The sequence below is a fragment of the Martes martes genome, assembly GCF_963455335.1.
Source record: "Martes martes genome assembly, chromosome: 14".
NCBI lineage: Eukaryota > Metazoa > Chordata > Mammalia > Carnivora > Mustelidae > Martes > Martes martes.
In genome coordinates, this window is record NC_137902.1 from 85,747,999 (window position 1) to 85,771,282 (window position 23,284).

At 41.1% G+C, this 23,284-nt stretch overlaps 1 protein-coding gene across 4 annotated transcripts in view; it reads left to right on the plus strand.

The window, feature by feature from the left end:
- Positions 1-23,284, plus strand: part of TBCE (tubulin folding cofactor E) — a 73,143-nt gene that overhangs the window by 21,639 nt on the left and 28,220 nt on the right. For all 4 annotated transcript variants that reach the window (XM_080822456.1, XM_080822457.1, XM_080822455.1 and 1 more), the window contains exon 3: positions 15,378-15,462. In XM_080822456.1, coding sequence (XP_080678582.1) covers positions 15,378-15,462 — 85 coding nt within the window. The remainder of the gene's footprint in view (positions 1-15,377; positions 15,463-23,284) is intronic.

A 23,284-nucleotide genomic window follows, 5' to 3' on the forward strand; every position in this document is an offset into this window, starting at 1 on the left:
TCAGTTTATTGATCCTAGTGATTGAAATGCATTGGCACCTATCAAAGCAAATATTGGCAATCCAAATTCATCAGGGAACAGCTGACTCAGCAAAGTCAGATAGAAGTCTGCTTTTGATCTTTTTTAGTATTTTTCTCCATTCTTCACATCTTCTTACCAATTTCCAGCCCCTCAGATTCCAGCTTCTAACCTGGAGCTCTCCAAGGGTCTGACTCTACCATGCACATCTCTTGAGGCTTATCACAAGAATTTGATCAGATTCATTTTTTTCTTGTGTTTTAGAGGATTAATATAATTTTCCATGACAAAAGAAGCAGTTTTTGTTTTTTTTTTTAGGTCTTGGATGATGTTGTTTTTAATATACAACAAGATTTTCTTCTAGTTTCATTTAGTAATGCTGCTAGTTGATCTTCCGGGCCATTCTTGAAGTCTCGTTGCTGTGTTTCCTTTGTGGTTTTTTTTTTTTTTTTTTTAGTATCTATTAAAATAATACATGAGCATGATAAAATATAGTGCCTAAGGGCTTAGGATGAAAAGCCAAAGTGTCCAGCTGTGGGTGTTTCTTCACTGATTGGTTGTCCGTGTTTTCTTGGTTAAGCCTGTTTAATTGAGGTCACATGTACCTTTTCAGTTATGAAATGTTTTCTTCTAAGATTATCTTTGATAATGTTTACCCTTCCATTTTACCTGTTTTCTCTTTCTGGCACCCCTATAAGTTGGATATAGGATTTCCTAGAATGATCTTCTACGTTCCTTTTTTTCTTCCTTGCAATTTGTTGGAAAAAATTGTGTTTGTCTTCTAAAATTTCTCATGTTCTGGATTCTTCTGATTACATCCATGTGATGTCGTTAACATGTATTTCTGTCTCTACGTTTCCTGTAAATTGGTAACTGTATATAGGGTTTATCAGATTCAGGTTTGATAATCTCTCTTTTTGGTACAAATACTCTGTAGGTAATGCATTCTTCAGTTAGGAGGCGCACAATTTCTGGTTGTATCTCTTTTTGTGATGTTAGCAGCTCTAGATGAACATGGTTTTATGTCAATTATTTGGGGGTGGTCAAATGGTGAAAGTCTCAATTTTCTTCTGTTGTTCTTCTGATGGACTGCGTATATTGTGGAAAATTTCCCTATGTTAATTAGTTTCTTTCCAAATAATTGGGTGATTGAAAGGCAAGATAAATGTTGGATTTTTTCCTTTTATTTGTCTTCATAAAAATGAATTGGTTGACTTAGAAAACCAATGAATTTAAAAAAACTTTATAAAGTCATGGGTTTAAACATATTTTATCTGTTTTAGTCCATTGCTGTTATCCTTGTTGATGCTCAGACTGTCCCAGATTCGGCCAGAAGGACCCCCTTCAGATTGCCTCCTGAGTACTTTTGATGTGACCCAGTGGTTTTTGATAGTTTCCTTACTGAGATTTGATAAGGAAGCTATCATATGTGAAGGGTTCATCTAACACATTTTTTGCCCCACAATCAGCCATTTCTCCAAGGTTCTGCTTTCCTTTTTTTTTTTTTAAGTGGCAGGTAGCATTTGGAATAGTATAAGGAACAACTGTATATACTTGTTATGTCTGTTTAACATTGCTAACACTTTGCCTTATTTGCTTCATTCAATAAAAAAATCTTTTTTGCCTAAGCATTTTATTTTTTAAAGACTTTATTTATACATTTAACAGAGAAGAGATCATGAAAGAGCATAAGCAGGGGGAGTGGCAGAGGGACAGGGAAGAGCAGGCTCCCCACTAAGCAGGAAACCCAGTCCAGGGGTGGGGTGGTGGGCTCAGTCCCAGGACTCTGGGATCATGACCTAAGCTGAAGGCAGATGCTTAATCAACTGAACCACCCAGGCGCCCTGCCTAAGCATTTTATTTATTTATTTATTTATTTATTTTAAAGATTTTATTTGTTTATTTGACAGACAGAGATCACAAGTAGGCAGAGAGGCAGGCAGAGAGAGAGAGAGAGAGAGGACGACCCAGGCTCTCCGCCGAGCGGAGAACCCGACTTGGGACTCGATCCCAGGACCCTGAGACCATGACCTGAGCCAAAGGCAGAGGGTTTAACCCACTGAGCCATCCAGGCGCCCTGCCTAAGCATTTTAAATAAAGTGTTATGCATAGTGGCATTTCATCTCTGAATACTTCACCATGCATCTCCAAAAAGTAAATGCATTTTCTTATAAAATACATTTTAAACTCAAATTCTGATTCGTATCGTGTTACTGGTGAATAGAATTCTTTTATGGTAAATAGAGTTTATGTAAGCCACTGAATAAACAAGATTATTGAAAAACTCTGTCCTAATTAACCTCTTGGTTTATAGTCTTTGAAGATTAGTCCTAAGGTGAAGTGTGTCCGTTCTTTAAAAGGGGGCGATTATAGGCGCACCTGGGTGGCTCAGTCTGTTAAGTGTCTGCCTTCAGCTCAGGTCATGATCCCAGGGTCCTGGGATCGAGCCCCAAGTCAGGCTCCCTGCTCAGTGGGGAGGCTGGTTCTCCCACTCCTTCTCCTCCTGCTTGCACATGCACCCTCTCTCTCTCAAATAAAATCTTTTTTTTTTTTTTTTTAAGATTTTGTATTATTTGACAGAACATGTGCACAAGCAGGGGGTGGGGCAGGCTTCCCACTGAGCCAGGAGCCTGATGCAAGGCTCAATCCCAGGACCCGGGTTCATGACTTGAAGCAGATGCTTAACCGACTGAGCCACGTACATGCCCCTAAATAAACTCTTAAAGAAAAAAATGATAGGACTTTGTTTGTTTAGGTAAAGTTGACACAGGTGTACAATGTAGTGATTGGACAACTCTATAGTTAGCTAGTGTAGCTGTCATCATCTGTCACCATAAAGTGCTGTTACAGTACCGCTGACTATTCCCTACCCTGGACCTTTCATCCCCACGATTTACTCATTCCATAGCGGGAAGCCTATACCTCCCACTCCCCTTCAGCCATTTTTCCCATCTACCCCCCCCACCCCCTCCCCTCTGGCAACCATCAGTTCTCTATTTGTAGGTTGGTTTCTGCTTGGTTTGTGGTGTTTTTTAGATTCCACATGTAAGAGAAATCATGGTATTTGTCTTTCTCTGACTCATTTCAGCAAAATCTTAGGTGTTTTCATCTGTATCATCAAAATTCTGCACTAGCTTTTTTCTCTCGATTAGTTTTATTTTTAAAGTTTTTTAGTTTATTTTTAATTTTTATTTTTTTTAAAAGATTTTATTTATTTATTTGACAGAGAGAGAGAGAGCACAAGGGGGCAGAGTGGCAGAGGGAGAGAGAGAAGCAGGCTCCCTGCCAAGCAAGGAACCCAATGTGGGACTCGATCCCAGGACCCTGGATCTGATGACCTGAGCGGAAAGCAGCTGCTTAACCGACTGAGCCACCCAGGCGTCCCTTATTTTATTTTTTAGAGGGAGACAAGGCACATGCCTGCATGGGGTAGGGTAGCGGCAGAGGGGGAGAGAGAGAATCTCCAGTAGGCTCCATGCTCAGCGAGGAGCCAAGGGGTGCTCAGTCTCAGGACCCTGAGATCATAACCTGAGCTGAAACCAGGGGTTGGCCACTTAAGCGACTGAAACACCCAGTGCCCCTTTTTGATTAATTTTAGATATGAGTTTCTTATTCCCTCATAAAAGAAAATTTGTATCTAGTCTTTACTGTTCTACTTTTTTTTTCCCAAGAGGAACGGTGTTTATTTAACATTTTAAGGCTTTTGTAGCATTTATTTACCTACTTTAGATTTTTTACATTGAGTTGAGTTAATTGCCCTAGGTTTTTTTTTTTTTTTTTTTTAAGTAATCTCTGTGCCCAACATGGGGCCTGCAGTCCAGACCCCGAGATCAAGAGCCACATGCTCTTCTGACTGAGCCAGCCAGATGCTCCTAAGGTATTTTTGTTTAAATAACATGTTTCTTAATTTTTAAATTTATTTTTAAAGGATTTTTTTTATTCATTTGACTCAGAGAGAGGGAGCCACAGGCAGAGGGAGAGGCAGGCACCCCGCTGAGCAGAGAGCCCAATGTGGGACTTGATCCCAGGTTCCTGTGATCAGGACCTGAGCCAAAGGCAGACGCTTAACTGACTGAGCCACCCACCCAGGTGCCCCCAAATAACACTTATTGATTGTACTTTATTAGTGTTGTTTTGTTGCTATTGTTATTCCAAGGTTTTTAGTGGGTTTTATTTTCTCACAGCTTTTATTGAACAGATTCTACTTTGAGAATCAGAATTAATGCAAATTGTTTGGTAGCAAATCTCTACATAAAGTATGTATAACAGTGTTCTTCTTTGAGCATTTTCAAATGAATCTTGCTTTTGTCCTCCTACCAGAGCAAATAGAAAGGTATATGTGTGTTTAAATGTGGTGATGACCAGATAGGTTTTCATGTTCTGGGAGTTGATGGAAGAAATGGCTAAAGTTACAATTTGTTGTCTAGAAGAACATTTAAACATTATGTTAAAACCAAAGTTGTTGGGGTGCCTGGGTGGCTCAGTGGCTTAAAGCCTCTGCCTTCACCTCAGGTGATGCTTCCTCCTCTCTCTCTGCCTCTCTGCCTACTTGTGATCTCTGTCTGTCAAATAAATAAATAAAATCTTAAAAAAAAAAAAAAAACCAAAGTTGTTGTCTTTGACAGACACATGATAGTATTCAGATGAAAAACTCCGGTGTCATTTAACTAGGTAATCATTTAATTATTTCAGGATGATTTTTATAGCTTATTTCTTACTGGGATGTAGTCCTGCTACAAACTGGTAGGAGATCTTATTATAGGAGTAATAGGCATTTCGTAATTTGTAACTTCAAGTATGTTAGGCCCTTAGTCATCTCTTCTGTATTTATAGGTGCAAAAAAATTGGTACTCAAGTGTGTCCTTGTTTGAGGCTTTGGACAGATGTGGGGTTGCTTCCTGAGAGAGAATTCTTGCTCCTGAAAGTTAGCGGTCTTTCTGTGGCCCACAGTCGTGCTGAAGTGGATGGCCCTCTACTTCGAAGGGTTGTTATGAGGAGTCAATAAATTAATATATATATAAAGCATTTAGACCTAAACTTGACAGGATGTAAGATCTTTTTAAATGTTCGCTGTTCTTGTTGTGAATCAGGAGAAAAGTACTCTTTTTCTCAGAACACTCCATTTCCCTCTATAGGAAAACCATCATAGAATCTTGATTTTTGTTGGAGCATGGTACTCACTGTCATCTGTCAGGGTATTGATGTATAAATAGAAAAATTATATTTATCATTGGAAATTAATAAACCTATATTCTCATGTCTGCTTCAGTCTTTTGCACATTTGAACTCGGTAGACTGAAGGTAATCAGGGCCTTATCACCCCTGGCGTGTAGGAGGCAGAAGCCTGGGTCTACCAGTGTTGGGAAATGACTGATGAGGTCCTACCAACCTCCACTTGGGTCGCGCTCTCATCTCTGCTGGTTTCCGGACTCGCTCTGCTGTCTTTAGTGGACAGGGTGAGAGTTTGCCAGACAGGAGCGATGCTTCGCCACAGTTACAGCTGATCCCAAGTGCGTGCTGGCCTCGCTCTCCCCACCTGTGTGAGTCTGAGAAGCGACTTGTTCCTTGCAGTGCGAGTGGCCTTCTTAGTGATGTCCGCCAACGCAGTTCATTTGGGTGAAGGCTTTTATGATGAATAACATTACTTGTGTTTAAGGCCTTTGTTTAACAAAGTGGATTAAGACACAAAAGGATTGTGTGTGTGTATTAGTACACAGTTTGGTCCTTTTTTACTGTGTTATTTTGGCAAGTGTAATATAATAAGACAAATACACCTGGTCTCTGTCTCAGGTTCTTGACACAAAGCTCCCCAAACCCACGTAACTTCCTGTGTGTTAGGGGAACATCTGTTAATCTTGAAAATAAAAGCTGCTGGGGAGCCTCGGTGGCTCATTCGGTTAAGCATCTGCCTTCGGCTTATGTCGTGAATCTGGGGTCTTGGGATCAAGTCCCATGTAGGGCTCCCTGCTCAGCTGCCTCTCCCTCTTGTACCGCCCCTCCCCCTGCTTGTGTTCTCTCCCTCTCTCAAATAAATAAAATCTTTAAAAATTAATAAATAAAAGGAGCACCGAGGGGCTTCTGCCTTCGGCTCAGGGCATGATCCGGGGGTCCTGGGATGGAGCCCCTCCTCCGGCTCCCTGCTCAGCGGGGGGTCTGCTTCTCCCTCTCCCTGCTGTTCCCCCTCCTTGGACTTGCTCCCTCCCTGTCAAATAAGTAAATCTTTAAGAAGAAAAAAAAAAAGATGGGCTTTTTTAGGAATAAAAGAGAATTGCAATCCAGGATAAATAAACTGTGGTAAAACCTGTAGGAAGGTCAGAGGGAATAAAGGAGAGGCATGCTTTTTAAGGAGGAAGGGGGTAGGTTGGGAAGTCTGTTATAAACTAAAAGTCCACTGGAGTAAAGTGGAGGTCGTAGTATGGTGGCTTTTCACTGGCCGAGCTGTTGGCTTATGTCAGCGTGAGGTGGCTTTTCATTGGCTGAGCTTCTCTGCTTTTAGCCGGAATAGTGGAGTAGTATCTGGGTGCGAGGTCAAGTCCATGTAAAGCCAAGTTCGTCTCTTCCTGTTGGGTCTGCAGTTGACCACCAATGATGGTAGGGCTCGAGAGCTCCCTCCGTGACCTCCCGACTACATTTTGGTGAGATTTCCCACTACTGATTTTCACATGCTCTAATATTTGTCCTTCAATCCCGGTTCTCCACCGAGGACTTCTAAAGAAGGCCCTTGGAATCTCCAAAGTGATAATTGTCTTTTTGCACGCTAATGACGACCGGTGGCTGGGTTGCCCTGGATAGCTTCAGGATGGGGGCTGGTCACCAGCACCTTAATTAGGAGTTTGGAACTTTGACTCACCCCCATCCCCTGGGGAGGGAAGAGAGGCCTACATGAGGAGGTCTCCATGAAAATCCCCAAACTATGGGGTTTGGAGGCCTTCTGGGTTGGTGAACATATGCACACACTGACAGGTACACCTCAAACTGTGGGGACAGCCACCTGTGCTCAAGACCCTTCTGGGTACCTCTTCTTGTAGATGTTCATCTGTTCTTTGTTTTATCTTTTATAATACACTGTAAATGTAAGGGTTTTCTTGATTTCTGTGAAGCAGTTCTAGCAAATGATCAAAAGTACGGGCTATGTACTTTTGTATAAACCCCTGATTTATAGCTGGTGGCTGAGAAGTTAGAGGTGACAGCCTGGGACTTGTGACTGGCATCTGAAGTGGGGACATTCTTGTGGGACTGAGCCCTTAATCTGTGGGGTCTGCACTAATCTGGCCAGTTAGTATCAGCTCGGAGGTAAATTGTAGGACATCCAGGTTGCGTCTGCCAAGAATTAGAGAATTGCTTGGAGTGGGAACCCCACACATCTGATAGCAGAGTGCTGTGAGACTGCAGGAAGAAAGTTTTCCCGTGAGTAACTGACGTACTTCTCCTGAGCTTCAATTTCTTCTCTTTCAAGATGGAGATCCTGTGTCTCCATGCTGCTTAGCGAAGGAGAAGCAGGGTAAAGTTCAAGCTCTTTACTGTGTCATTGGAGAGTTTTATGTTAGGGTTCAGCCTCTTGGCGGCCCTGCTAGTCTTTTCCTCCTGCTCCTGGCTCCTGCCCTGACTCTGGGCTACACCCCCAGCTCTACCTGTGTGGGACTTTTTGAGGCTCCCTAAGCAGGTCCTGAGCTCTACTAGGCTTTGGCCTCTGCTCTTTTCCCTTCACGGTTTCCTTCCTGCTGCCACTGCACGTCTTTCCCACACACCACCCCCAACCGTATGAACGGTCTTCTTCCCCTTTTTTTTTTTTAAATATTTTATTTATTTATTTGACAGAGATCTCAAGTAAGCAGAGAGGCAGGGCAGAGAGAGAGGAGGAAGCAGGCTCCCCACCGAGCAGAGAGGCCGATGCGGGGCTCGATCCCAGGACCCCGAGTTCATGTCCTAAGCCAAAAGCAGAGGCTTAACCCCCTGAGCCACCCAGGCACCCCTGAATGTTCTTTTTTTTTTTTTTTAAATATTTTATTTATTTATTTGACAGACTGAGATCACAACTAGGCAGAGAGGCAGGCAGAGAGAGAGGGGGAAGCAGGCTCCTTGCTGATCAGAGAGCCTGATGTGGGGCTCGATTCCAGGACCCTGGGATCATGACCTGAGGCGAAGGCAGAGGCTTTCCCACTGAGCCACCCAGGCGCCCCTTGAACGGTTTTCTTAACTGTGCTTCCTTATCACCTGCACTCACTTTTATTCCAAGAGTTAGCCTTTATAAAATGGCTGCTGGTTTTCACATGTATCCCTGTTGGAAAGCTTTGAGCTGTTTTACAGCGAGAAACGGTCTTATTTATTTTTCTGCCATATTCATTTTTCCTCTTTATTATTTACTTCTGCTTTCTATAGGTTTAATTTAGGCTGTTTTTCTCCCCTTAACATTTTGAGATAGATGATTATTTTCTGTCTTCCATCAACCTATACATTTAAGTCTGTAAGTTTCTCTCCAAATGCAGCTTGTGGCTACATTTCCCAAATTTTGATATGTGGTATTTTTATCATCATTCTGTTCAAAATATTTTCTAATTTACATTGTGCTTTTTTTTAAATTAAAATTTTATTTTTTAAAAAGATTTTATTTATTCAAGAGAGAGAAAGAGCACCAACAGGAGGAAAAGCAGAAGGAGGGGGAGAAGCAGATTCCCCACTGAGCTGGGAACCCGTTGTGGGGCTCTATCCCAGGACCCAAGCCAAAGTCAGATGCCTAACCATCTGAGCCACCCAGGCACCCCGTGCTCTGCCCCCACCCCCGGATTTATGTATTTATTTGAGTGAGAGAGAGCACACGTATGTGGGGAGGTGCAGAGGGCCAGAAGGAGAGGGAGAGAGAATCCCCAGCAGACTCCCTGCTGAATGTAGGTGCCTGACGTGGGGCTTGATCTCAGGACCCTGAGGTTATGACCTGAGTGGAAATCAAGATTGGACACTCAACCAACTTTGCCACCCAGGTCCCCCTGTACTTTCTCTTTTGAAGCAAGGTAATTTAGAATGATATGGCTTAATTTCTACACATATAAGGATTTTCTAATAAAACTTTATTGACTGCCAACTGAATTCCACTGTGTACAGAGCCGCTACTCTGATTTCAGTCTTTTATATTTTCATTGCGGTGAAATGCACAGAATGTAAAAATCCACATTTGTTGCATTGGTTACGTGTGTGGTCCGTGGCATTGGGTTTATCACGTTGTTCTGTAGCCATCACCACTGTCCACTCCCAGAACATTCTTTCATCTTCCCAAATTGAAATTTCATATTCATTAAACAGTAGTTTCTCATGCTTCTCTCTCGCCAGTCCCTGGCAACCGCTATTCTGCTTTCTCTCTCTTGGGAATTTGCGGTGTTTGTCTTTTTTTTTTTTTTTCCCCCCTAAGATTTCATTTTTTAATTTAGAGTATGTGCACACGAGCAGGGAGGAGAAGCAGAGGGGGAAGGAGAGGGAAAGAGTCTCAAGCAGACTCAGCGCTGATCGTGGAGACCAGTGTGGGGCTTGATATCACAACCCTGAGATCATGACCTGACCTGAGATCCGGTGGGGGACACTTAACCAACTGAGCCACCCACATGTCCCTGTGGAATTTGCTTTTTTATGAGTATCGAATCTCACCAAGCATGATGTCCTCGAGGTTTACCTGCGATGCGGCATGTGTCAGAACTTCCTCGTAAAGGCTGAATAATACTCCGTTGTCTACATGTACCACATCAAAAAGAATGAAACGCTTGGGAATTAACCAGGGAGGTGAAAGGCATATACAAGGAAAATTATAACATGTTGCTGAAAGAAATGAAACGCAAATAAATGGAAGGACATCCCTCGTTCATGGATTGGGACTATTATTAAAATGTCAGTACTACCCAAAGCAATCTACAGATTCTGTTTGATCCCTGTATAAATCTCAGTGATGGTTTCTGTGGACTCTCTTTAAAACAGGTTTTATTTTTCTTTTAAGATTTTATTTATTTATTTGACGGACAGAGATCACCAGCAGGCAGAGAGGCAGGCAGAGAGAGAGGAAGGAAGCAGGCTCCCCGCTGAGCAGAGAGTCCGATGCGGGGCTGGATCCCAGGACCCTGAGATCATGACCTGAGCCGAAGGCAGAGGCTTCAACCCACTGAGCAACCCAGGCGCCCCTCTGTGGACTCTCTTAATCAAAATGTTTAGTCCTTGTTTCACTTATTTCTTTTTTTTTTTTTTTCCCACTTATTTCTTGATAATTTGGGTTTATAGCTGCCATCTTACTATTTGCTTTCTGTTTGTCTTGCCTGTGGTTTTTTTTTTTTTTTTTTTTTTTTTTTGGTCTCCCCTCTCCCCTCCTTTTTGGAATATTTTTTAAACTTTATTTTTCCTCTCTATTAATCATACTTTTTTAAAAGTAAGTTTTTATTTATTTGGCAGAGAGAAAGGATCACAAGTAGGCAGAGAGGCAGGCAGAGGGGGAGGGGGAAACAGGTTCCCTCCTGAGCAGAGAGCCCAATGCGGGCTCGATCCCTGAACCCTGAGATCATGACCTGAGCCGAAGGCAGAGGCTTTAACCCACTGAGCCACCCAGGCACCCCTAATCATACATTTTTTATTAAGTAATTATCAGGGAGATAATAAGCTGCATCTTTGACCTACAGAAGTCTAACTAGTAATTTTACTTCTTCCTGGACTCCTGCAAAGACCTTGGAATACTTGAATACTAATTCTGCTCACCCAATCCTAACTCATGTTGGGTATTTTAATCTTTGTGCATATAAAGCACCAAGAACTGATAATGGTTTATATCATTTTTATTAATTTAGATGTATCTATATATTTACCCTTTTCTTTCCCTCTGTATCCTCAGGTTTTCATCTGGGATAATTTTCTTTTCTTTTTTTTTTAAAAGATTTTATCCATTTATTTGACAGAGACAGAGAGAGGGCACAAGCAGGCAGAGGGAGAGAGAGAAGCAGGCTCCCCACCAAGCAAGGAGCACGATGCGGGACTCGATCCCAGGACCCCGGGATCATGACCTGAGCCGAAGGCAGCCGCTTAACCCACTGAGCCACCCAGGCGTCCCTCATCTGGGATAATTTTCTTTATCCTTGAAGATCACTCCTATTAATTTTTCTTTGCTGAAATCATCTTTGTTTTTTAAAATTTTTAAATTGTGGTTACATGCATATGAAACATAAAATTTGCCATTTTGACCATTTTTTCTTAAAAACTCTTAATTGTAAAATACAAGATTTACTGTTTTAACCTTTTTTGAATAGGCTTTGTTTTTTGGAGTAGTTTTAAGTTCACAGGAAAGCTGAAGAGCAGGTAGAGCGATTTCCTCCTGCCCCACACACATGCCTAGGCCCCCCCATTACAAATGTCCCCCACCAGAGTGTACATGTGTTGCAACTGATCAACCTGTATTGATACATCATTATCACTCAAAGTCCATTGAAGTTCACTCTTGGTGTTGTATATTCTATTGCTTTGGGGAAATTTATGATGACATTATCGTAGAGAGTAGGTTCGCTGCCTTAAGAATTCTGTGCCCTACCTGTTCATCTCTTCCTTCCCCCTATTTTTAAAATGTTAACATATTTAATTGTGGTAAAATATACATAACATAAAATTAACCATCTTAACCTTTTGTTTTTTCTCTCTTAAACCATTTTTTTGGGAATATTTTATTTATGTATTTGACAGAGCTATAGTGAGAGAGGGAACACAAGCGGGGGAGAGGGAGAGGAAGAAGCAGGCTTCCTGCCAAGCAGGGATCCTGATATGGGGCTCGATCCCAAGACCCTGGAATCATGACCTGAGCCGAAGAGGCGCCCCTCTTAAACCACCCAGGCATGCCTCTTAAACTATTTTTATTTATTTTTTATTTTTTTTTTTTTTTTAAGATTTTATTTATTTATTTGACACAGAGAGAGAGATAACAAGTAGGCAGAGAAGCAGGCAGAGAGAAGGAAGCAGGCTCCCTGCCGAGCAGAGAGCCCGACGAGGGGCTCAATCCCAGGACCCTGGGACCATGACCTGAGCTGAAGGCAGAGGCTTTAACCCACTGAGCCACCCAGGCGCCCCTTAAACTATTTTTAAGTGTATAGGTAAATAGTGACTAGAGTACCTCATATAAATAGAACCATAGAAGCCTTTGTCCTTTCAGGATGGCTTTTTTTATTTAACAAAATACCTTCAAGGTTCCTCCATGTAGCATGTGCGAGAACGTCATTCCTTTTTACGGCTGAATGTTCCATTGTATGTGTATCACGTTTTTTCATCTTTCTGTTTGTTGATGGATATTTGGGTTATTTCTGCCTTTTGCCTGTCGTGGGTAATGCTGCAATGAACACTGGCATACGAGTGTCTGAGTTTTTTTAATGCTTGTGGTTATATGCCTGTAAGTAGAATTGATGAGTCCTATGGTAATTCTACATTTAGCTTTTTCAGGAACCACCTGAAAATGTTTTCCAAAGTGGCAACACCGTTTTATGTGTCCGCCAGCAGTGTATGAGGGTTCCGCTTTTTCCACATCCTTGCCAGCACTTGTTACTTCCCATTATTTTGGCTATAGCCATACTATTAAGTGTGAAGTGGTTTCTCATTGTGGTTTTGATTTGGATTTCTGTAATGACTAATGATCATCTTTCTGCGTGTTTATTGGACATGTGTATATCTTTGGAGAAATGTCTATCCAAGTCCTTTGTCCATTTTTCAGTTGGGTTGTCTTTTTTTTTTTTAGCTTTTTATTTTAATTCCTGTTCATTAACGTATGGTGTTGTATTAGTTTCCAGTGTACAGTCTAGTGGTTGAACAATTCCATACATCACCCAGTGCTCATTATGACAAGTACAGTCCTTAATCCTCTTCAGCTGTTTCACCCATCCCCCACCCACGTCGCCTCCGGTAACCATCAGTTGGTTCTCTATAATTAAGAGTCCATTTCTTGATTTGTTTCTCCTTTTTTTTCCCCTTTGCTCACTTGTTTTGTTTCTTAAATTCCACATATGAGTGAAATATGGTATTTGTCTTTCTCTGACTTATTTTGCATAGCATTATATTGTCTGGCTTCATCCATGCCATTGCACATGGCAAGATTTCATTCTTTTTATGGCTGAGTAATGTTCTATTGTATATATAGACCACATCTTCTTTATCCATTTGTTCATGTGCGGACACTTGGGTTGCTTCCATATCTTGGCTATTGTAAATAGTGCTGCTATAAACAATAAGCATACATGTATCCCTTTGAATCATGTTTTCTAGTTCCAGAATTTTTATTTAGGGTTTGGGGAAAAAAACACAGTTGTAAAATTCTCTGCTGAAATTTTAAGGTCATCCTTTATTTTCCTGAAAATATTAAGCATCGTTAAAACTCCATTATGCAGATGCCTGATGAATCTGTTTATGTTGGCTGTTGTTTTCCTTGGTTCTCAGTCACGGAATCTTTGTCTTTTTCTGCGCTTGGATATTTTTGTTAGAATGCCAGATATGATGATGAAAAATTGTAATTCCACCTTTGCAATAGTGTTATCTTCCTTCAGTCCTTTCCAAGGATTTACATTTAATCCCTACGAGGGTTAGTTTATGTATCTTATCGCTGGTGTCTCCTTACTCTTAGAATGAAGACATCTTGAGCTCAGTACAAATCCTAGAGACTTTCTCAGCAACTTGGACCTTCCTTGGGGGGCTGTGAGTCTCAGTATTGATTTCTTAGCCCTTGAAATCTGTCCAAAGCTCTGTTCAGCTTTTTAGCTTCTTATCTCAGAATTACCAGATGCCTTAGGGGAAAACATTGCTCTAAATGTTTATTAGTTCAGCTCTTTGGGTTTCCCTTTTCTCCCACATGTTGTCTTTGTAATTCTTGGCTGCCTTAGTAGCTCTCTGGGATGTACACACATATCTTTAAAATTGTAGTAAATATACATAACTAAATAGACCATTTTAACCATTTTTCAGCGTAGAGTTCGGTGCTATTAAGTACATCTACATTGTTGTGCAACCCTCACCACCGTGCACCTAGAACACTTCATTTTACGGATCTAGAACTCTGTATCTATTAAATAATAACTCCCCATTCTCTTTTCCACTCAGCCCCTGACAACCCCCATTTTACTTTCTGTCTCTGAATTTGACTGCTCTAGGTGTCTTGTGTATGTGGAATCCTATCTTGTCTCTTTGGGTTTGGCTTATGTCATTTTAGTATAATATCTTCAAAGTTCAACCGTGCTGTGGCATGTCTCAGACTTTCATTCCTTTTATTGGCTGAATAACCTTCTGTCGACTGGATACACCACATTTGGTTTGTCCATTCATCATTAATGGACACTTGGGTTGCTTCCACTTTTGGCTGTTGTGTATAATGCTGCTGTAAACCTAAATATGCAGGTGTGTGGGTCCCTGCTTTCAGTTCTTTTAGGTTTATACCCACAAGTGAAATTGCTACATGATTTGGTAATTCTGTGTTTAGTTTTTTTGAGGAACTATCCTACTGTTTTCCATAGTGGCTGCAGCAGCATTTTACATTCCCATGAGGAGGGCACAAGGGTTCTAATTTTTCCATATCCTCACCAGCACTTGTTATTTTGTTTTGTTTTGTTTTTTGACTTTGGCCATCATGATTGATGTAAAGTGATTTTCAAAAATAGTTTATCTAGCTTTTTACTAGTTTATCCTATCCTAAAATAGTTTATCCTAGTTTTTACTAGGAGGGTTGATCCACAAGTGAACCACTCCATCTTTCTTTTGTACCTAGCACAGTACCGTATATAGTGTGTTCTGGAAACTGAGGGGGTATACAAACACAAGGTCTGTGTCAAAGACAGCAAAGTGTGATGGGTAAGCCTTGGCTTCTGGAATTACAATCACCTGGGTTTGAAGTTGTGTGACTTTGAGTGAGTTATTTTACCTATGTTGAATAAGGATACTATTTATATATAGATTTTTATTTTAGGAAAAGCAGAATAGTAGACGAGGACTCCAAAAACTTGGGTTATTTGTCCAGGAATTAGTAAAAAAGAAGGTAATACTATCTGCTTGACAAAGACAAAGTGTCTTGTGAGAATAACATGAAGTAATGCAAAGAAAAGTTTCTGGCATTCAGTAAGTGCTCAGTAAGTTTTAGCTATTGTTTCTTTCAGTTGTAGTTTTTGTTGGCTTATGAACCAGACATGCTATCTGTCATATTTGCTGATTGCAGTCCCAAGTCAAAGGTTAACTTGCTCTTTTTTAAAAGATATTTTTCGCCCCCAGTGGTGTCTGTGTGATAGGGTTTCCATTGCTAACTGTATTTGCTTGCAGCAAAAAGGAGCGTTAATTATCTCCGTCCTCACTTAGTCCTCATTTTTTTTTTCTTATTCTGTTAGGACCCTGGTTAGGAGTAGAATGGGACAATCCCGAGAGAGGAAAGCATGATGGAAGCCACGAGGGGACTGTGTATTTTAAATGCAGGTAATTTTTCATTATGAATTTGCACGGTTATTTCAGGTAATATTCAATAGTCGAATAAAGGGGGATGGAGAAGAAGAAATGTTTGGCTTTGGGTATAGTTATAATGTAGAATTTGATGTATTCTAAAAAAAAACAAAAACAAACCTAATTTGCAGATTTTTTTCCCTTAGCTTTTAAAACTCTGGCTCTTAACTTCACAAGTAAGATTGCTTGCTTTTTCCTTCTTTGGGTTTTGTTTCTTGACAGCTTTTTAAAATTGGATAAATATAAACATTTCTCATTGATAAACAATTTACAGTCCACTAAGTGAATAATAAAAAAGAGAAATAGGGGCACCTGGGTGGCTCAGTGGGTTAAGCCTCTGCTTTCAGCTCAGGTCATGATCCCAGGGTCCTGGGATCGAGCCCCGCATCGGGCTCTCCACTCAGCGGGGAGCCTGCTTCCTCCTTTCTCTCTGCCTGCCTCTCTGCCTACTTGTGATCTCTGTCAGTCAAATAAATAAATAAAATCTTTTAAAAAAAAATAAAAAAGAGAAATAACCTAGATACCCAATAAGAAGCAGTTGGTTAAACAAAGTACAGACCATCTGAATAGGGGACTGCTTAGGCCACTGTCAAGAAAAGTGCTTATATTGCTTATCTACTAATATTTTTAACTGCTTGAATTCAGAGAAACTTTATGAAGCTTTGAAGAGGATGGTGGGATGCTATCGGACAGAATTTTTAAAATTTTTGTTGTTTGTTTTCCTTAGTAGGTTTCAGTTTCTCAGAAAGACCTTGGTGGGTTTTTTGTTGTTGTTGTTGTTGTTTGTTTGTTTTTAAAGATTTTATTTATTTATTTGTCAGAGAGAGAGTACAAGCAGGCAGAGAGGCAGGCAGAGGCAGCGAGAGAAGCAGGCTCCCTGCTGAGCAAGGAGCCCGACGTAGGACTCGATCCCAGGACCCTGGGACCATGACCTGAGCCGAAGGCAGCGGCTTAACCAACTGAGCCACCCAGGCGCCCCTGTTTTTTGTTTGTTGAGAGAAAGCACAAACCAGGGGGAGGGCAGAAGGAGAGGGAGAAGCAGACTCTCTGCTGAGCAAGGAGCACAATGCAGGACTGACCCCAGGACCCTGGAATCAAAACCTAAGCCAGAGGCAGAGGCTTGACCAACTGAGCCACTTAGACAGATCAAAAGATCAAAAAGATCTTTTAACATCAAGCTTATTTTCCCTTAAATGTGGCAGAGTGAACGCAGTCCTGGCCCTGAATAAGACTAAATTTACTAAGCTCTAAAATGGGGATCAAAATTAGATGATAGCACAATATATTTCCCAGCCTACCATTCTGTCATTTTAGAGAATCAGGGTGGAAGAAGAATCAGGCAGATGGCCGACTTGGAATGAGGCCGGCTCAGAATGTGTCAAGAGTTCATGGAAGATACGTTTAGGGAGGTGTGGAAAATAGAAATTCCTTATCCTGGCTTGTTGATCCCTCACCTTCCTGAACCAGGAGACCTCATAAACCTTCCAGTGAAGGAGCTTTTCCTCAGGAGCCTGCCCAGCACAGTTCCCTTTTCTAAAAGCGTGCCCACGTCATTCGTGATTGCATGGACCTTAATGGGCTCTAGATGGAGTGATGTTTTCAGTCTTGGTTATTCTTAGTGTGAAAATGAAGAGTTGTTTCAGTTTTGACAGACCTTGGGGATTTGCCCTGAAGTGCTGATAGAGGCCTCGGTTCAGGAACAGGGACTCATTGTTTGGATTCTTGCCCTTGGAATAGCATTTGCTTATTTCCTCATGTCTTCTAGTGTGGTCATGCCTGAGCATTTACAGACTGAAATACATACTCTCCTGTTACAAACTACTGTTCTTTCATTTCAGTGAAATGAGCCTTTTGTTGATTTTAAGTTTTATATGGGTAGGTAATGTTAAGTATGTATCCCGTTGCAGAATATTTATGGGGCAGTACAGAAGGGAGCATTGGATCTAGAGTAAGGGAATCACCTTTATAGTTGTTAGTGCTTATATTGGCATAATTAGGAAGGACATGACTAATAGAGATCGTATCAGTATCGTGGAATTTCTGCCTCATACAAAACATTATTACATGTATTTGTTATTAAGTTCATTGATCTCTTCCTAATATATCATACTTGACACTTCTTCCCTGTCAAAACCCGTGTTCGGAGGTGGCCGTAAGAGGTGATCTGGTCCACCCCCAATCCTCTTTTGACAGTGTCGTGCCAACGACTTGGGTGGTGGCAGGGGTGGGGGTTGATCATTTCATGTCACTCTAATTTTAATCTGATCTCTTACATGACCTGAGGTACGTCTGGCAATCTTCTGAACTACTACTCATAATTAATATTTGTGACACAAGTTTACAGGTTTATCCTAGAACTTATGGCTGTGAATCTCTCATCAGCATGATCCCAGGTGCTTCCGTTCTCCATCTGTTGTTTTTTTGGGGTGTAGAGAGGTTCAGTTAAGGTGATTAACCTGGAAGTTCTTTCCACCTTGCCCCTAGACAGCAGAATGATTTCCAGGTTTTTTTCGTTCAACCTAAACTAGAGAGCGTACTCTCAGCAGAGCCCTGTGGGTCAGTATTCCACTGTTCAGTTTTTATTTAAAGTGTTCTCTTTCTAAACAGTTATTTTTTTCTTCTGGTGAGCATGACATCTTTCTTTCTTTCATTCTTTTTTTTTTTTTTGAGATTTTATTTATTTGAGAGAGAGCACGCACACACAAGTGGGCCAGGGGTGGGAGGATGTGGCAGAAGAAGAGGAAGAAGTAGGCTCCCTGCTGAGCAGGGAGCCCAATGTGGTTCTTGATCCCAGGACCCTGAGATCATGACCTGAGCTGAAGGCAGATGCTTAACTGACTGAGCCACCCAGGCAGCCCCCACCCCGCCACCTTTTTAAAGAAATCTGAAAATGTAACTTTTTGGTGTGCCTGTCTAGCTCAGTCAGTAGAGTATGCGACTCTTGATCTTGGGGTTGTAAGTTTGAGCCCCACGTTGGGTGTAGAGAGGACTTAAAATCTTCAGAGGGGTGCCTGGGTGGCTCAGTTGATTAAGCGTCCAACTGTTGATCTCTGCTCAGGTCTTGATCTCAGGGTAGTGAGTTGAAGCCCTGTTTTGGGCTCCACACTGAGTGTGGAGTACTTAAAATATACTTAAAAATATATATATATATACACATATATATATACACACACATATATATAAAATATATAAAATATAGTTAAAATAACTAACTAACTTTTTAAAAAAGTGACTTTTCTTTGGCACCAGTGAACGGAATACTTGACATCAGAAGAAATGCGCTGTTCTAGACTTTGTGCACAATACTGGATAACTTACAAAATAGAATCTTGATTTGCTCATCCTGCATTTGTCATAAGATTGTTGTAAAGTATTTTGAGGTTCTTAAGTGAGCATTAATGGATTAATATAACTTATTCCCCTGCTATGGTGTAAAGAGTTAAAAGAACTTTTTTTAAAAAGTCACCATGTACTGATAGTTTGCAGGCAGGGCACATTTCTGCAAAAGACGAAGAAGAGAGGTATTTCATTCTTGGAAAACTCCCATAAATCAGGGCAAAATAAAAATTGCGTCACTCAGGGTCAGTCTACAAAAAAAACTGAGCTGTTTTTCCATTGGAAAATTAGTCTACCAGATCAGTTCTTGCGTAAAGCACTGTACATCAAGTGAAATGGAAGTTAGTTTTGCAAGCTTGCCTAAAAGGCTCTAAACATGTCTAATTTTGTCTGCAGCAAAATAGGGTATGAAGATCAACAAGATTTACTGCAATCTCCCCAGACACCCAGCCTTTCCCAGGAGGTAGCATCTAAAGCCCCAACAAGAAAAATGCTTACTATGGTCAATTGGTCTGTGGAGGACCCTTGCCTTTGAGTGATATTGCCAGATTCAGGAAAGAAAAACATGGAATGCATAGTGAAATTTGGATTTTTAGATCAGCAGCCAGTCATTTTTTAGTATAAATATTGGACATGTATGGGACATGCTTATACTAAAAAACGATTGGCTATCGATCTAAAATTCATATTTCACAAAATTCATCCTGAATTTTAGCTGGCAAACCTGTTGGGGAGGTAATAGTGAAAACTGAATCTCGATGACAGGGCTTCATGACCGTCCTCCATTCCCACAAGGGCCATGGTCGGGATGTTGATTTCATTCAGAGCATCTGTAATTGGTGGGCAGGAGGAGGACAGAACCAGCACAAGCTGAATGCTTACGAGGGAAAAATGTTTGGACTCTCCTCCTTCCACCCACCCCCCCCAATTTTTTTTTCTTTGGGCAGGGTTCAGAATTTCAGTGTTTTGATCTACCATCTCAGTAATCATCTGGAATGAGTCTGTGTAGGTTATTAGTTTATTTTTCGATATTTATTGTTACTGGTGGGCCTTCATTCACTTGGTATGTTTCAGTATTTGCCAGTCTGTTTTGTTATCTGAGAAACCCTCCAGGAATGTTCCAGAGGAGACTGATCTTTGATGTTATCCTTTGATCTGTAAAGGGCATAGCATCCACTTTGCAGCTACCTAATACATACCATTCTAACTCCTTTGATCTGCCTGCAGTCAAACTAAATAGTAATACAGATCTCTTCTTGAATGGCTCATTACCACTGTTTAAAAAGTGTGAATTTAGAACAAAAAGTGAAAACCATGGCATTTGTTTTGTATTGAGTTTTCTCATTAATTAGAACTGTGCTAGTTTTTAAACTTATGCACTCAAACTATTTCCTTTATTTTTTGTTGCCGTATAGTTGACACACAATATTATGTTAGTTTCAGGTGTACAGCATTGTGGTTTGACAGTTCTGTGCATTGTACAGTGCTCACCACAGTAACTGTAGTCCCCATCTGTCAACGTACAGTGTTACTTTGGTAGTGTTGACTATATTCCCTGTACTGTAGTCTTCATCCCATGACCTTTTTTTTCTTAAAGATTTATTTATTTATTTGGTGGGGGGCAGAGGGAGAGAGAATCCTTAAGCAGACTCCCTGCTGAGCACAGGGCCCAAGGCTCGATCCCAGGAGCCTGAGATCAGGACCTGAGCCAAAATCAAGAGTCAGCTGCCTAACTGACTGAGCCTCCCAGGCACTGCCCCACCCCCATGACCTATTTTTAACTGGAAGTTTGTACCTCTTAATCCCTTTACCTGTTATGCTTATCCCCACCTGTCTTCCCACTTTGGTAACCACCAGTTTGTTCTCTGGATTTAGGACTGTGTTCCTGTTTTTGCTTATTTGTTCATTTGTTTTTTAGATTCTGCATATAGGTGAAATCATATGGTATTTGTCTTTCTCTGACATATTTCATTTTTCATAATACTCTCTAGGATATTGTTGTGAACATGTAGTGCATTCCTATTGTGGATGGCAAGATTTCATTCTTTTTTTTTTCTGAGTAATTGTTCCATTGTATATTTGTATGTCTGTATCTCATCTTTATCCGTTCATCTATGGATGGACACTTAGGTTGCATCTGTATCTTGGTTGTTTTAAATAATACTGCAATAAACATAGGGATGCATATATGTTTTTGAATTAGTGTTTTTGTTTTCTTTGGTTAAATACCCAATACTGGAATTGCTGGATTGTGTGCTATTTCTACTTTTAATTTCTTTCTTTTTTTTTTTTTTAAGATTTTATTTATTTATTTGACAGAGATCACAAGTAGGCTGAGAGACAGGCAGAGAGAGAGGAGGAAGCAGGCTCCCCGCTGGGTGGAGAGCCCGATGCGGGGCTCGATCCCAGGACCCCGGGATCATGACCTGAGCTGAAAGCAGAGGCTTCAACCCACTGAGCCACCCAGGCGCCCCTACTTTTAATTTCTTAAGGAACCTCCTTACTGCTTCCCATAATGGCTGCACCACTTTACATACCCACCAATAGTGCACAAAGGCTCTCTTTTCCCCACATCCTTGCTAACACTTACCTTTGTCTTTTTGATAGTAGCTATTCTGACTGGTATCTTATTTTTTTTTTGTATGTATGTGTGTATGAACGTATTTTTAAAGATTTCATTTTATTTATTAGAGAGAGATGAGCAGGGGGAGGTGCAGAGGGAGAGCAAGAAGCAGGCTCCCCACTGAGCAGGGAGTTGGGTGCAGGGCTTTATCCCAGGACTCGATCCTAGGACCCTGAGATCATGACTGAGCTGAAGGGAGACGCTTAACTGACTGAGACACCCAGGTGCCCCTTGTTTTAATTCTTTTTATTTTTTATTAATTTTTTTTAAGATTTTATTTATTTATTTGACAGACAGAGATCACAAGGAGGCAGAGAGGCAGGCAGAGAGAGATGGAGAAGCAGGCTCCCTGCTGATCAGAGAGCCCGATGCGGGACTCGATCCCAGGACCCTGGGATCATGACCTGAGCCGAAGGCAGAGGCTTTAACCCACTGAGCCACCCAGTATGTTTTTTTTTTTAAAGATTTTAATTTTTAAGTAATCTCTTAGCCCAACGTGGAACTTGGCACTTACAACCCCGAGACTGTGACTTGAGCTGAAACCAAGAGTCAGACACTCAACAGACTGTACCACCCAGATGCCCCTAAGATTTTAATCCCTACACCCAGTGTGAGCTCAAACTCTCAACCCTGAGATCAAGAGTTGCATGTTCCATCACTGGAGCTAGCCAGGTGCCCTGCATTTTTGTTTTGTTGATGGGCTCCTTCCTGTGCGAAAACTTCTTAGTTTGGTGTAGTTCCCATAGTTTATTTTTGTTTCCCTTGCCTCAGGAGACATATCCAGACATATCCATTATATTTGTCCATGGTCTAAGAAGGTCACTGTCACTCTTGCGTGTAGCTATCCAGTTTTCCTGACATCACTTATTGTGAAGACCACTACTGCCCCATGGTATATTTTTGTCTCCTTTGTCATTGATTGGTGATTGGGGTTTCTTTCTCCCGCTGGGCTCTCTGTTCTGTTCCATTGATATATCTGTCTGTTTTGTGCCAATATCTTATTGTCTTGATTAGTTCAGCTTTGTAGTATAGCTTAAAATTTGGGATTGTGGTATCTTCAGCTTTGTCCTCCTTTCTCAAGAGTGCTTTGGCTATTCTGGGTCTTCTGTGGTTCCATGTAAATTTTAAGATTATTTGTTCTAGTTCTGTGTAAAATGCTCTTGGTACTTCAATAATGATTGCAATAAATCTGTCTATTGCTTTGGGTAGTAAAATGGACATTTTAATGTATTCTTCCCATTCATGAGCATGGAGTATCTTTCCATTTGTTTATGTTCTCTTCAGTCGCTTTCATCACCGTCTTACAGTTTTCAGAGTAGGTCTTTCACTTCTTGGTTAAATTTATTCCTAGGTGTTTCAGTCTGTTTGATGCAATTGTATGTGGGATTGTTTTCTTGACTTCTCGTTCTGCTACTTCATTATTAGTGTATAGAGACGTTATAGATTTCTGTGTGTTAATTTTTTATCCTGCAGCTTTACTGAATTCATTTATTCTGATAGTTTTTTTGGCGCACTCTTTAGGGTTTTCTATACATAGTATCATGTCATCTGCAAATAGTGACAGTTTTACCTTTTTTTTTTTTTTTAAAAAGATTTAATTAATTTATTTGACAGAGACAGAGACAGCAAGAGAGGGAACACAAGCAGGTGGAGAAGGAGAGGGAAGCAGACTTCCCACTGAGCAGGGAGCCGGACGTGGGGCTGGATTCCAGGACCCTGGGATCATGACCTGAGCTGAAGGCCAACACTTAACGACTGAGCCACCCTGGCGTCCCACAGTTCTACTTTCTTACCAACTTGGATGCCTTTTTTTTTCTCTTGCCTGATTACTGCCTCTAG